Source organism: Motacilla alba, chromosome 7 (genome assembly GCF_015832195.1).
Source record: "Motacilla alba alba isolate MOTALB_02 chromosome 7, Motacilla_alba_V1.0_pri, whole genome shotgun sequence".
In the NCBI taxonomy this organism is placed as follows: Eukaryota; Metazoa; Chordata; class Aves; order Passeriformes; family Motacillidae; genus Motacilla; species Motacilla alba.
In genome coordinates this window covers 9,285,026-9,300,657 of record NC_052022.1, presented here as the reverse complement: position 1 = coordinate 9,300,657, position 15,632 = coordinate 9,285,026, and the positions used below count along the sequence as shown (strand labels likewise).

At 42.5% G+C, this 15,632-nt stretch overlaps 1 protein-coding gene across 1 annotated transcript; it reads left to right on the top strand.

Moving 5' to 3' along the window:
- Nucleotides 1-678: 678 nt before the first annotated feature.
- Nucleotides 679-15,604, top strand: LOC119703290 (glycerol-3-phosphate dehydrogenase 1-like protein). The gene is made up of 8 exons (XM_038142933.1): nucleotides 679-1,008; nucleotides 4,668-4,845; nucleotides 6,721-6,861; nucleotides 8,058-8,196; nucleotides 9,851-9,963; nucleotides 11,545-11,778; nucleotides 11,929-12,035; nucleotides 13,460-15,604. The coding sequence occupies exons 1-8, from the start codon at nucleotides 968-970 to the stop codon at nucleotides 13,554-13,556; spliced, it is 1,050 nt and encodes a 349-aa protein (XP_037998861.1). The 5' UTR covers nucleotides 679-967; the 3' UTR covers nucleotides 13,557-15,604.
- Nucleotides 15,605-15,632: the final 28 nt, after the last annotated feature.

Here is a 15,632-nt window from a genome sequence, read left to right as displayed (position 1 = left end):
AGGGTCAGGTGTCCACATCCCACCGAGCCAGGAGCCCACTGAGCCAAACTCTGGGGTGAGGGCAGCAGATGTGGTCACTGCTGATCCTACAGCCCCCCGGCAGAGACAGGAAGCCTGACACAGCAGGATGAGGGGAAGCAGGAGAGCCAGAGCACAGGAGAGGCGGCAAATGCAGTCCTTTGGCTCAAAAATGAGGGAAGGATGCTTTCAAGAGGAGACAGGGTGTGCTAGATGAGAGGGCTGAGAGGTAAAATGCGGTCATTTGTAGGGTGCTATGCATGATTAAACAATGTAGGAGAAAAGGACCAACACTTCTTTTTGTTCTTCCCTGCAGACAACTTGTATTCGATGTCCCATATTAAGAGCTGTGATATAGTTCAGGGTTTATCAGCTGAATTAGGCTCTACTATAATACTCGTGTCCTTTTCTTGGTGTGTTCATAATGTGACTGAAGGATTTAAACCATCACTCTTTGTGAAGCAGGGCAGGTGGGACCTTGAGACGTCTCTCACTGTCCCGAAGAGCCCAGCTGTCCCTCTGCCACAGACACTGCCACGCTACCCGCCCTACCGAAACCCTCGCGGCTGCCGGTGGGCAGGAAGGTCCCGCCCCACGAGAAGCGCAGGGCTTCCCGCTTTCCCCACGAGTCCCTACCTCCCTACATTTCGGGGAACGCACCATTTTCCCCATTCCCCCTTCCAGAGCACTGAATCCCCCCGTTCCCAGCCGAGGCTCGCAGGGCAGTCCTCGGTCGCCGACCGACCCGGGCAGAGCATCCGCCGGGGCCGCAGGCGGGGCCGGGGAGGAGCCGGCGCTGCCCCGGGGCCGCCGCCCGCTCACGCCCGTCCCTCCCGCAGCGCCGGGGGCCGGGCCGGTGCCGGGGGCGGTGCTGGCGGCCGGGAGGGAGCGAGCCCGCCGAGCCGAGCCGAGCCGAGCCGAGCCCCGCGGGCGGGACGCAGCCCGCAGGATGTCGCCGCTCCGCGTCTGCATCGTCGGCTCGGGAAACTGGTGAGTGCCGCAGCGCGGGGGGGCTTTTCCTTTGTCCTCCTCCCTTTTTTTGCTTCTCGTGTTTTTTCCCTTTTCCTCCTCCTTCCCCCGTTCTTTCCTCGGTTTTCCCTCCCGCCTCGGCGGGCGGGGTCTTCGCAACAGGTGCGGTACGGGGAGCGGCGGGGCCGGGGGCGAGGAGCGTCTCCATGGTCCTGAAACCGCGACCCCGGCCCCGTCCTGCCGCGGTTCTGGGCTCCTGGGCAGGTCCCGAGAGATGCAGTCAGTGAGAACTGGAAAAGCATGAGGCTCCCGCATCACCCCAGGTGTGTGAGCCGCTTCAAGCCGGGCGACAGAATCCGGAGAGGCCCGGAGCTGCAGCTGTCACTGTGTGTGCCTGCTGCAGGGCCCCGGCAGTTCAAACTGAAGCATTCAGCAGTGTGAAGGGTGGTGATGCTGTTTGTGTTCCTCTGAAGGAACCGGGGCACAGGCTTCAATTAAAGCCACGAGGTATTGGCACCTTTCACTTCCATCCTCCTCAGCATGTCCTTTTGCACCTTGGTGCGGACACAGCTTGGTGTTCATGTCTCCCATTTATCCTCATTCTTAAGGAGATGTTTGCTACCGCTTGGTCCTTTCCAACCCGGACAAAAGCGCGGGTCTCCAGAGCTCCTTGAGTCTGACAGATACCAGTAAGATCAGTAAATCCATCTCATAGGACTTAGCATCTTACTTTTCTTATGCTTTCTGTACACTGAGCACAAACAAACAGACCAACATGCATGTGCATGCATTTGGGATTAGCAAACCTAGCCTCCAGGTTCTGCTGATTGTTTTTGTACAAGGAGAGCAAGCTCCTTAAGATTTTAAAAATATCTGACAGCTAGGTGGAAGTAATGCCAGAAGAGTCAGTAAGTGAGGGAGTGGTTGCTTGTGAGCTGCTTTAACAGAGCAGAGTTAAAGCACAGCTCTCTGCCTTCCTGCCTTGTAAAAACAGTCCCCTGCCTGCAATGCATTCTCTTTGTGCATGACATCTCACAGCCTTTCACATGGAACTGCACAGCCAAGTCTTCTGGACCTCATTGTCACACTTCTGGCTTTCTCTAGCCCCATCACTTGTTTCCTTTTCAACTGCTGCTTTCACATGTTTTTTCAGGGAAGGCATGCCTTTCTCTGCCACTTTCTCTCTCCTCACTTGCCTGTGCAGGCAGCTCATTGTCTCTTCCATGCCCTCAACAGCCATGACTGCATGTTTGGAAGGCAACTTTTTTTACCTTTGGTCAGCCCACAGGTACAAAGTTCATCATTCTCTTGCTGCATCCTCAAACAGGGATCCTCTGCTTTTTCCAGGCTGCCTTCCCACAAGACATCATTTGAAGTGACTTAGTTGTATTCAGATCTGTACTTGAGGAAGTTCTCTGTCTTTCCTCATGTACCTACAAACTTGAAAGGAGCTATACTGCAGAGATACTGACACCCCAGCCCATTCAATACCATCTACTTACCCATTCTGCCTGTCTGCCCAGGCCAATCTCTTGCTTCTACCAGATACCACAACTCTAAATCCTCAGGGAGGACAGAAACATTGTGCTCTGAGGTATGACTAACATTTATTCATAGCCTTGGTGGCAGAACAAGTTGTTTTAGTGCTACAGAGAAATACATTTACCTTTGGCAAACATTTTTTTTTTCCTTATGTTCCTCATAAATATTTGGCCAGCAGTTCAGATCCGTGCTCTTGAGGCTTTCCTGTAGCTCAGAATCGTGGCTGACACGTGACACAGCAATGTTGCAAAAGCTCATGTCAGCTGCAGAAGTTCAGCAGGTCACGGGGACTTGCTAAGTCAACACTGCCAGGAGGCTCATGAGTGATATGGTTGAGCAAAGCAAGTGCTGCACTGCATTTTGTGGTTGCCAGTAGGTGCAGGAGGGTTTGTGTTCATCTACTGAGAGTTCCAAGTCCCATTCAGGATTTCAGGGATTAGAGCCAGGGTCTGCATCTTTCAACAGAAAATTGTATGTTCTTGGTACTTAGCTAAAAAAATTATTTTTATGGGTAGGATTGATGTAGTAAGTTCATCATCCAGGTTGTGCTGGACAACCTGGACAATGAATTTATATCTCAAGTTTATAAAAACCCCAAACCTTTTTCTTGTTAAAACATGTTTCTTGTGTGGAGCAAAAATTCATCCTCAGCTCAAGCTCTGAACGTGCCCTCTGTTGATAGCAGGGCAAGAGAATCAGGATATAAGCAATTTTATAAATAGTATGAAATTTTATAAATAGTATGATATAAGTGCATGCCTTTCTTTCAAAACAGCAGAACTCTTACAGAAAAGGTTCACCCTTAAAACACTTTAAATATTGTAAAGGACCAAACCAAATCATCCCTTAAACAATAAAACGAGCCCCCAAAACAAAAACTACAAACCAACCAAAAAGCCCCAAACTAAATAACTAAATAAAAAAGCACTACAACGGCTCAGGATATAGCATATAATCAACACTGAGTGAAGTGAAATGTGATCTCAGAAGGATTTCTTTATCATTAAAGATTAAGACCTTAATTACCTATTAATAAGACCTTATTAGTTATTAAGCAATTTAACCTTATGCAAACCTGTTACATGAAATATATGGGTGAACCTAGGAGGGTCAGTTACAATGCAGTTTCCCTTTGAATCATTAACAGCATAGACCTACCTGGACTTTGATATCCTCAAGAACTTTATCAGTTCCAGAACACACACCACAGCTAAATCCTATTCATGCTCCTTGTTACAAGTGGGCCAGAGGAAAAGAGTGCTGCAACTGGAGCTTCTCTTTCACTCGTGTTAATAAAGTGGCCAATACCTGAGAGATTAAAGTAGCATTAAAATGGAGAGAAGGAAGAGAGCAGTAAAAATAATCACCCCTCTTCCCCTAATAATTTTAAGTTTATTAAACAATACTTCCAATATTTTCTGTGAGGTTTCTAATTCTTCCTTGCCATGTGAGCATTTGCAAGGCTGCAGTGATGATGGGGGAATAAAATTATTGTCTGACCTGAAATTAAAAATACTCAGCATGACTCAAGATGAGTAAACTGGATGGTTAAAATATCCTCAGGCTGCAAGTATTACAGGCCCTGTTACAGTGATAATTAGAACAATAAGTAAAGAGAAACCACCAGATTGAAGGGTTGTTTGGGTTTTCTTTCTGAGCATTTAGCTCTTATGTAAATCCTTATTGTAACTGTTTGGTTATGGATAGGAAAGTGGGATGCATCTATTTTACATGAGATGCACAAAGGCTGTCACAGCAAGGTTGCTCAGCACTTATTTACCACCTGGATTATTTTACATTTATTGATCTTGATAAAAACCAGAATTATTTGAGGACCATAAGAGATTTTAATCTCAGATAATGTATTTTTAGTGTTATTGATGGTACATCACATTCCTGCTCTATAACCTTTGAAACTACTTCAGTTCCATTATTGCTGTTATATTTTTCCCCTGTTCTACTTCCTCTGTTCTTAAACTTGAGGGGCTCTTGATGGGGGGGGATAAAGCTTTCTGATAAATGTTGCAAGCACCTAGACAGCTTTATAGCACAGGCTTTTTATGACTTATGATGTTTAAAGTAACTAGTGTTTCCAATTCACAATAAAAGTACTTTTCCCCTTTTATTTTATTTTAAAGGGGATCAGCCATAGCAAGAATCATTGGCAAAAATGTCCAGAAGTCAAACAGATTTGATCCCACTGTCAAGATGTGGGTATTTGAAGAGATCATTAATGGAAGAAAACTCTCAGAAATCATCAACCAGGAACATGAAAATGTTAAATACCTGCCTGGGTATAAGATACCCCACAATGTGGTAAGTTGAAAAAAAATATAAAATAACTGAATTTTTTTACTTTTTTTTTTTTTTAATAAGGGAGGCAATGTCTGAAAAAAAACAATAGGAAGCAATTCACTGTTTTGTTCTGGTTTGCGACCTAACTCACTCCATTATAACTCCCTGGAATATAATTCAGTTCTGTGATTTCTGCTTGTCTTGTGTGTCATGTGCAACTTCAAACGCCAACTGTGTCTGTGCTGGTATCACACCATCCTCCTCCCTGGCAGAGATCAGCACAACTCTAGAAATGGCAGGCAGAGATCTGTCTACACAGAGCTGAGATATTTCAAACCCACAGCATCTTCTGGAAAAAGAGGCAAAGCTACTGTTCTCCTTTCCTCAGGGAAAAAAAAAAAAAAATCAAAAGCAGAGCTGTGGCTTACAAGGAGGTGAATAATGAGCTATCAGCTCATGGGTGATTTCAGGACAGCTGTAGTTAATAAAGTTCTAAATTCCATTTAAAAAAAAAAAGGTATTTCTTTTCATGGACATTTGAAATACCAAGTTACACATCTTTACTTAAATTAATCACCTTAGATAATTTACTTGCTACCAAAGCAAGTGAGGCGAGGGGGTTTGGCTGTTCAATATTTTGCCAAACGCTGCTGCTTTGTGAGTAGTGCCACATTTTTGGAACAGTTGCAGTTGTAAAGGGAAATTAAAATGCTGCATGTGGTGGGTCTCCTTGCTTGGGGAGTGGTTATATTTAGTATTCCATTTTGTGCTGTGATTGCATATTTGCACTCCCAGTGTTTGAACTTGGCACACAGTTCTCCTGGGTTACTACTGACTTGTCACTGTTATTTTTACAACCCTCTAGCAGATATTGTCATTGTCCCTTGAGGCCAGTCTCACCCTGTTTAGAGCAAAGCCTGAGGCTTCACCAGCAAAAATCATTTGGTTGCAGTAGAGGGACCCTCAGATCATCTCCAACTGAGGGAAAAAAAAACCAAACAAGCTGAGCTTTTCCTTGCATTGCTCTGCAGCAGTTTGGAGAGACAGGAGCACAGCCTGTGCAGTGCTGCCAGCCTCTGCCCTTCTCCCACCTCACTGTTTTCCCAGAGAAGCAGCCTGGCTGGCAGCAGCTCTGGTTTTCTTGCTGGGAGTCCCACTTGCTAAGGCTGCATGCTCCAAGGCTGCATCCAAGAGTGCTGTTAGCTCCTATTGTAAACTGCTTCTAGCAGGCTCAAATTCACCTGCTGCTGCCTCTGTAGCCTGGCTTGAATTCTTGTTCTCAGTAACACCAACATCTAGAGGAAGATACAGCTAGGTAGTTTTTAAGCATGTTGTATAGGTTTTTGTAACTCTTGAGAAAATTACTGTATATTTAAAACAAAGACACACACCCAAGGTGATGATAAACTCTGTCTTTTGATACAGTTTATCCCTCAGTAACTCAGCTGGTTACCTATGGAAACTAAAGACTTCTAGAAGAGCCTCTGTCCCGCCACCCCATTTTTCTCATGTGCTCCCCAGTACTTCCACTCATTCCAGAAGAATCATATGGGGTTGGTGAGCCATCTTCAGGAACCCGATCAAGAAGCTGAACTAGCAAAGGGGCTTCCCAGCACACCACAAATTTATGAAGTATATAATCTTTTCCAGATTATCCACACAGGGTTAAATTATTTTAAAAAATATAAAAAGTCCAACCCCCAAACAGTTCAGCTGCTTTGGATATTTCAGAAGAGATCCTGTAGCTGCTTGTGTGGAGAGCTGGCAGCTATGCCACAGGGCCAGTTAAAATTAAGGACATTTGCACTGCATCTGCCATGGCTTTGGCATGATGTTGTCTTGCAAGGACTGAGGATTCCTACCTGGGGCTCATTTTCTTTGTCACTCTTGTCCCAGGTGGCTGTACCAGACGTGGCTGAAGCAGCAAACGGGGCAGATATTTTAGTGTTTGTTCTGCCACATCAATTTATTGGACAAATCTGTGGGCAGATTGCAGGACAGATAAAACCTGGGACGTTTGGGATTTCCCTGATCAAGGTAAGTTGTTGTCTCTACGGTACCCAGTCAATATGGAGTAAATAAACAGCTCCAACTTAAGGGCAGAAGCTGCAGCCCCCAGCTGCGTGCTTTGCATAAACATGAGCATTTCTTTCTGCAAGAGTTAAATCTTGCCCAGCTCTGCCAGCCCCCGCTGCTCTCGTGGCTGTGGAGAGGGAAGGATGGGGCAACCTATCGAGGCTAAGAGTATCTGGTTTTGCCAGTCATGTTTAGCCTGGATCAGCTCCCACTTGGACCAGGATGGAGGTGAAAATGGGCAGAGGAAGGGATGCATAAAGCTGGCACTGCTGCCAGAAAAAATACTCAGAGACTATAGCCTCAGTTAACTCCTAACTGAGAACTCCGAGTCAAAGTGCCTCTTCCAAGTACATGCTAAAGCTGTTCTTGGCAGCATTAAAATGGCATAATAACACTAATGATTTTGCAAAACTGAAGCAATTTCAATCTGGCATGAACAGAGAAATCACTTTTTTAGGTTAGAGAGGTAGCAGATTATTGCAATCTTTAAAGGAATTAATATTTTAAGAGAATGTCAAACTAAAAGCCAGAGGCGAAGCATAGGAATGTGGTCTTACCACTTCTTCGTTTGATTGCATTACAGGAAATATCCCACTTTAAATTGTAATGAAAGAAATGTCATTCAAGTTTTTGGACTTCAATACCAGCTCTTCCACTCTATAGAATTTATCTCATAAGCAGCAGTGAGGAGAAGAGAGGAAGGAAATTTCTGTAAATTTAGCTTAAAAAACCCAAGACAGTTCAGTATACTCCTTAACACGCAAAAAGCACTTTGATTAATGCTTATATCTTGCAAAAAAAAATCCATTTCTTATAGACTTCGTTTTAAATGTCGTTTCCTGTACTACAGAAATTTAACTGAAAGGAAAAACACAACATCAAAGAAAGCAAGCCTCAGGACAGCAGCACTTGATGTGAGGCCTCTTGCAGGATTACCTTGACTGTCACCCGTTCTCCCTGAGCTTGCCTTGAATTTGCAGTTACCAAAGTACAAACCCAGAGCATTTGTAATAATGGCTAACACTAGTGATTTTAAGACCCTTTTTTTCAATTAAAACCAGAGAGCTGCAGGCAATAGAATGCCTTCTGCTTTACCAGTGCTCTGCTGCTATCATTTTCCTATTCTAATACTCTGGCTTTAACTATCTTCTTTTCAGGGGATTGATGAGGGTCCTGATGGCCTGAAGCTCATTTCTGACCTCATTCGAGAGCAGCTGAAAATAGAGATCAGTGTGCTGATGGGGGCCAACATAGCCAAAGAAGTGGCTGATGAGAAGTTCTGTGAAACCACCATTGGTAACTATTGCAAAGAGCCAATTAGAGCTGGGGTTTAAAGTCACCTGTGGCAGGATAACCTCTGGAAGAAGCAGAGGGATGTGATTGGTGCCAGGTGGTCCCCGAGTGGAGCAGTGCCTGCTGAGCTCCTTCAAGGAGCCAGGATTATTTCCAGAGAATTTGGTGCTATAAGAATCAGATTCAAACTGACAGTGGGTTTCAGTGCTGAGAGTTAATTTAATCCACTGAAAATATCACAGCTTAATCCTGTTTCTGTAGGAGTTGGCAAGAGCCACCTTTTATGTCTGTAGAGCTCAACATGGAATACATCAGCAGCTGACACACAATACAGTCTAGATAAAGAAGTGTAATCAGAAGCTCCTATGTGCTCACACTCCCAGAGGTGTATTTCTTCATCTTAAAATTTCTTTGTTTGGAAAAGAAAACCCAGTAACATTCTGTTCCTCTCTCCCACTTGGACTGCTTGCCAAGACACGGCCTCAGATCCTCCCAGGACTGGGTCTGACCTGATTTGCAAAGTTCATCCAGTAGTTTTTAAAACTCAGAGATTTTTAAAGCCAGTCAAAATTAAAGTTACATCCTTCCATAGCTAGGAAATGCAAAAGAAAAATAAATCGTGTTGCAATCGTGTTCTTTTGCCTTGCAAATATTATAGTAATGGTGCAACTATACCAGCTGGGCATTTGTTACTGAAAGAGCACCTAGGTACAAATAGGACTAGACATGATTAGGAGAGTTGAGTTATATTAATTCTCTTGGGGGGGAGTTTAACTTCTCCCGGCCTGGTTTGAAGCCATGATGTGATGATTGTGCAAAGAGCTTTGCCCCTTATTTTTGTCCCCATTGAAAGCCATGCAGTCCAGAAACAGCCACCTCAAAGAGAACTGGTACTGTGAAGAACAAGAAGCAAACCTAAAGTTTCTCATGAGATGGTGAGAAACCTCCCAGCTACCAGAGTGTGGTGCCCCAGGCTAGTAAAACTCACAGCTGAGCTCACCCTGAAGAATCCAAGCTACCTTGTACAAAACTCAAGTGCAACTCCATTGCAAGGTCTTTGCCCAGCTGGCCATGGGCTCTCTGGGTCAAGGCAAACCTCAGTTCCTTTAGCACTAAGGGCTGTCCTTGGCTGAGCACTGTAACAACATGATACATGCCCTCTCTAGAGTTGGTAGAAAAAAGGTTTTAGCAGTGCCAACCTTCAATTTCATCAACTGTGCATCCCCCTGCAACTGGGACCATTACCCCTGTAACTGGGCAATAGTAATTTGTGTCCCATGGTAGTACTTAGCAGTGACACAGGTTTACATTTTCAAAGCAGAAATTATACCATTGTCCTGCAGGAAACAGTTTGTAAATAATGTCTTTTGTAAGGTCTGTGGTTGTACAAGCATTCTCAGGCAGAAAGATTCATTAAGGGGTATCTACCTTTGATCTCTTTAAAGTGTCATTAAGCAATATTGATCAATGCCCTGGAGTTGCCTACACTTAACGCTGGCATCCAGCAGCAGAAACTGCTGTTGCACAAATCTCTGGTTTAGCAACACCTTGGGACTGGGATCACAAAAGCTGAAGTAGTCCCTAGAACCTTATTCCAGATGAACTGTGTGCACGCTGAAACATTATAAAAGTGCTCTTTCATCCTTCTTTCCCACAGGATGCAAAAACGAAACTCAAGGGGAAATCTTTAAAGAATTAATGCAGACCCCCAATTTCAGGATAACTGTGGTGCTTGACTCCGATACAGTGGAGCTTTGTGGAGCCTTAAAAGTGAGTGTTTTCAAGCCAATATGTTTGATTAGAACCAAATTCTAACCTCACCTGAGTCTTCTGTAAGCCACGGGGTCTAATTTGAGTCCTGTCACCATGAGAGAGAATGAGTGCAGACAAGATGCATCATTCATGAGCCAGTTTTCCAACCTGGAAAAGAAACCTGGGAAATAAATTTTCCAACCTGGGAAATAAATTCCCCCAAAAAGGGGAAATTTATTTAAAATGCAGCTGCAGGCAAAGCATTTTATAATACTTCTATTTTTATTTTACCAGAGGCACATCTGTTTTGGGAGGAGAGTTTAGTCCACTGTGTTTTGTTGTCTGCATGTTGTGACCACACGGAACAAAGACTCTTACTACATAGAGTAGCTCCACTTATAATTATGTCCATGGTTTAAGTACTAACCTGCTAGAAAATTCACATCAAAAGTGATGCTCTGTGATGGCAGCATGCCTGTGTGACATCCAGCAATGTCCACATGGACATCCCAGGTGGGATCAGAAATGACACCAGAGTCACCAAATTTCCAATGAGGAGACAATAGTGTGATATTGAGAGTTTGCTTTTATATTAATTGAAAGTGACTTCAGCGTGTGATCCTTTTCACTTCTTTATACATTTAGTAATTTATACTTCAGTAATTCACTTTTCCATGGAGGAGGTGGATGACTGATGAGGAAAGAATTGGTCCTGTTTAACTTGGCATACCAAAATAAAATTTTTTGACATATAAAACCAAACACTGCAGATTTTGCTTTTGGCCACAGAGCAGAACTGGGGGCAGGAACAGTTGGGGGAGAGTTTTTTACTGTTTTGTGATAAATCATTTCACTTCTTGAAATAATTGCTTTGGTTTTGCCTCTGCTGATAACAAATTTAACATGTGCACTAGGGTACATACATGTCTGGAGCAAACAGGCCAATGGTAGCACTAAGTGCCATATTACTCATATACACTGAACTACATTTATTTAGGGACTTATTTAGGAGCTGGGGATTGGAAGGTGGGAAGGGAAGCAAGCTGAACAATGGTGAGGACTTGTGAAGATGTTTAGCATCCTGAGAGATTTGTTTACAGCTGCAGACAAGGGCAGTTCTACTGATATTTGTAGGTAAGCCCAAAATTTGATCTACTGCAGCATCTTCATAGAATCCATGCCTGCTCAGATCAGAGACCACAAAGAAAACCTAGAAAGGCATGACTCCGTGTGGTATATTAGAAATAGTTAAACAGAAAGGTCAGTGAGATCCAACTTGGAACTAGCAGGAAAGCAAAACACTAATTGCATACATGCTATGTGATTGCAGTATTAGTGTATAAAACACTGCTTTGGTTTTTGCCCATAGGAGTGAGAGTAGATACTTAATAAAAATCTTCTAAAAGTCCAGTGACTTTTGCTCAGCATGATCTGATGTGTTTCTCCATAAGATAAACTCATGGCCATTGGAAATTGACCTTGGTTCTGATGAAGACAGAGTTGTGGGGCTTCCTTGGAGCTCAGTGCATGCTGATAAGCTGCACACCTTGGCTGACTGTTTCCTTCCCTCCCCTGCATTTTGCACTGGTCCATTTTTAGAACATCGTGGCGGTGGGCGCGGGGTTCTGCGATGGACTGAGTTTCGGTGACAACACCAAGGCAGCAGTGATACGCCTGGGCCTCATGGAGATGGTGGCCTTTGCCAAGATGTTCTGCAAGGGACCAGTGTCAATAGCCACCTTTTTGGAAAGCTGTGGGGTTGCTGATCTCATCACCACCTGCTATGGTGGACGCAACAGAAAAGTAGCAGAAGCCTTTGCTCGCACAGGAAAAGTAAGGAGGATTTTAAAATATTTTACACTAATGCACGAAGAAGTCCTTCTGTGTTTTACAAAAGCATCATTAATTGTTTACCTTCTTGGTAACTGCTGGTATCACAGCAGTATCCCCTCTGACCCAAGTAATCAGTCTTCTCTCTCCTAGTCCATTGAGGAGCTGGAAAAAGAGATGCTGAATGGACAAAAGCTGCAAGGTCCTCAGACCTCAGCCGAAGTCTACAAAATTCTGAAACAGAAGGATATGCTCCATAAGTAAGTGCTTTGAGTTAAAAAAGAAAACAACAACCAAAACAACAACAAATTACGAGTGATTCATAACCTTCTTAACTGTACTTATGTTTAATTATCTTGTTCATTTCTGCAACAACAGCTTTCTACATCTTGGGCCCCTGCTAGAGCCTGGCTTGACTCCTCATTGCCAGGGTCAGTTGAATGGGAGAAGGGCTGAGCATTGTTAGAAGAAACAATTCACAGATAGAGAGAATGGGTTCAGGGGATACTGTTACTGCCTAATGGAGTAATGTGAGATAACATTTTGGAACAGCAGGGAAAACAATCACAGAATATTCTGAGTTGGAAGGGACCCACAGAGATCATCACCTACCCTTAAGTGAATGGCCCACACACAAGAAACAAAAGAAATTATAACGTAAAGAAGCCTCCCAGACATCCCCCAAATAAGATTGCAAGCTGTACACAGAATCATCTTGCAGACATGATTCACGGGCCAAAAGGTTTCTTGTTCTCAGTATACCAGCACTGCAGCTTGTAGCAGTCCTGTTGTCAGTGCAACCTGAATTTAGTTATCTCAGTACAAATTTCAGAATCATATTCGTAATCAAATATTTTCACATGCACTGAACAGGTAATGTGTGCTGATACCAATGCTTTAGTGTCGCAAAGGTAAAAAGGTAAAGGTAAAAAAGTACCTCCAATTGCTTGGGATGATGTAAGATTATAAATAATTTGAAACCTTTGCCTCAATTTACACAACAGAAAAGCTAGACTTCCCTCCATCCCATTTCCTTTCACACATCAGCAGTACTGAGAAGTCAAACACTGCTAAATGAATCCTTTGAAACTTACTAGAATTGGAACTGATACAGAAGATTCAAGTGGCAATATCTTTCAAAAATGAGAACGAAAAGGAAAGCTCATTTTGACAGCAGCTTTAAATCACAGCTTGATCTAATAATTATCCTATAATTGCCCTTTGCTACATGCTCAGCTCCAAGTCATTCAGTGGACTCATTTTTTACCACATAATGATGAAGACAGCTTGTAAAAGGAAAAGAATCCTTTAAGCCAAGAAAAGAAAATCGTTAGACATTTTCCTTCTTTTTAGTCCTTTGGATATCAGTAATGACTGCAAATGATATATCCCTTTTGCACACAGCAGGAAAAGAGGATATGCAATTCAAAATTGTTTTTAAATAAAAATACTGGATAGGTATTTTGTTTCCAAAACAGCTTTTCTCTGCTAACACTCCCATGATTTGTTCTTCCTCTTCGACCAGTAGTCTTCCAGTAAAGGCAGCCCCAAGCTAAAATTATATTGTAAAGAGAAACAAAATTTTTCCACTTTCAACAGAACAAAAAGTTCTTTGCATTAAAATGGAATAGAACTGTTCATATAAACTTTTAAAACTATTTTAATTCCTATATGCTTCTTTCAGGTTTCCATTATTTACGACCATCTACAAGATCTGCTACGAGGGTCGATCAATCCAAGATTTCATCCTGTGCCTGCAGAACCACCCCGAGCACATGTAGAGATCCCTTCTCCTCACCTGGCTGAATTCTCACCTTCCTGGGACTTCTGTCCACTCCACAGCAATTGAAGTAGAGTAACAGGTTGTGTGACACTTGCTGTAAAAGCAGCAAAGAATGTATTTCATTCCCTTTGTCCTGGGGGTAAAAACATCTGCCTTTAATTTCAACATTATACCTAAGGAATAGGAAACAAATGTAAAACTTAACATTATTTCATTTGAGTTAGTAATGTGGGTATTTCCCTATAATTATTTTCTTGTTGACTGAAAACAGTTCCCCTTGTAATTTCTATAACAGAGCTAAATAGCTCACATAAAACTCAATGTTTTGCCTACAGTTACTTCTAGAATGGCACAACACATAGAAAAATCAAAGAACTCATTCAAATAGATAAATCATTGTCAAAAAAAATCCAAGAGCAGTTAGATGCAATCACATGGACAAATGCTGGATTTCTGTAATTCCCCTCAAACACAAATAACATTTTATATTCTGGGACATTTAGGCCTTCCTTGATTTAGTTTCCCAGTAGAAGCTTCTTTGGAAAAATAGGTACTATTACTGTGCTCAGACACACAAGAATGTTCATCAGGTTTATAAAAAATAAAACAGTTTAAGGGGTGGGGGAAAGGAGAAGGGGTTTGGGATGGGTGTATTGTTTGTTTCAAATCTGGGACACTAGGAATCCTCAGCAGTAATCTGACCTTCATTAAATTTACTGTATTCCTTTAAAATACAGATAAAACATCTGAAATAACCAAAGACAATTTTGTTAGCATCAGATTTTCTCAGCAAATCCTCATCATTAATTTGAACCAGCTGAGAGGGGGGAAGTGGAGGTTGACAGGGAGATATACCCAGGGCTCAGCTTGTACATTTGCTGATATTTTGAGGGGGCAACCAGTAACAGTGACAAACTCTGTGATACTTGACTTTTTATACCTGTATGGAAATGACCGCTACAGACGCACAGAACTCCTGTAAACTGGCATTTCACACCAGGCTGCATTTCAGGAAACTCCACTGCTCCTTTCCAGACTGCAGAGTCGTGTCCTGATCCTGCTCAAGCAGCACATCTTACACTCCAGGAGAGAGATCTCCCATCTGCTTCTGAATTTTAAACACAAACTGGTCTCACAGACCAGGGGTTTTTTATTGTGCTACCAGTGGCGTGAATTTTAGAAACATTGAAGTTTTTAAACCTTATAGCTGTACTTGGGTGACTTTACATACCTGATGTTTTTCGGAGTTAAAAACATCTACAAAATGAACAGTGGCGCATTTTATAAGCTTTAATCCCTTTTGAAATACTATTTTGAGAGAAGGCAAAAAAAAAAAAAAAAGGAAGAGTAACCTACTTTTGCTGTGCTTTATCAGATTTTCTGAAATAGCAGAGAGGAAGGCAAGTTTTTTTAAATCTATGTACTCGCTGTCATATTGCTTAGAATTAAAAAATGAGCTAATTATAAAATAATTTCAACTAATTTTAGAGGAATTATAGGTCTTTCACATTTACCAGAGTAATATATATATATAAAATAATGTATTGTAATTACAAATATATTGTAAAAATCTCAGTCTCACAGCTACTAGCAAAGCTAGCTCAGGTACCAAAACCAGTGGCTGCAGCATCCCTGATCCTCCTGAACAGCAGCAAGGGTAGCTCAGCTCCTCCTGCTCAGACTCCAGTCCCAGCTAACAGCTCGGGGCTCTGCAGAGCAACACCAACATTCCTGCCACTGAAATGGGAATCATGTGACCAAATCCTTCACACAAAGCAGGGAATTTATGCTCTTCAATTTGAAGTGGAAAAATACTTACAGCACAGTTTTGAAGTATCAAATACATGAGGATGGGATAGAGAATTCAGGAACCTCCTTCCTTCATCATCAGGCTGAATTTCTAAGTCATGTATGAGCTAATAATAACATAGAATATTTTACATTCAAAGTGTATCAAATAACAGTTTAATAAAGTGATCAATATGAAGACTTGATGTAATTTCATTTTTCAACGTTCTCACAAAAAAAATGACTGTTGTAATAGTGGTCCTTTATTGCTCTTACTCTTGCAATT

What these genes read in the sequence shown, in the direction of transcription:
- LOC119703290 (XM_038142933.1), top strand. Translation starts at nt 968, where the DNA reads ATGTCGCCGCTCCGCGTCTGCATCGTCGGCTCGGGAAACTG. An exon ending in ATCGTCGGCTCGGGAAACTG is followed by an intron (nt 1,009 to 4,667) that starts GTGAGTGCCGCA and finishes TTTATTTTAAAG; the next exon opens with GGGATCAGCCATAGCAAGAA. An exon ending in GTTCTGTGAAACCACCATTG is followed by an intron (nt 8,197 to 9,850) that starts GTAACTATTGCA and finishes TCTTTCCCACAG; the next exon opens with GATGCAAAAACGAAACTCAA.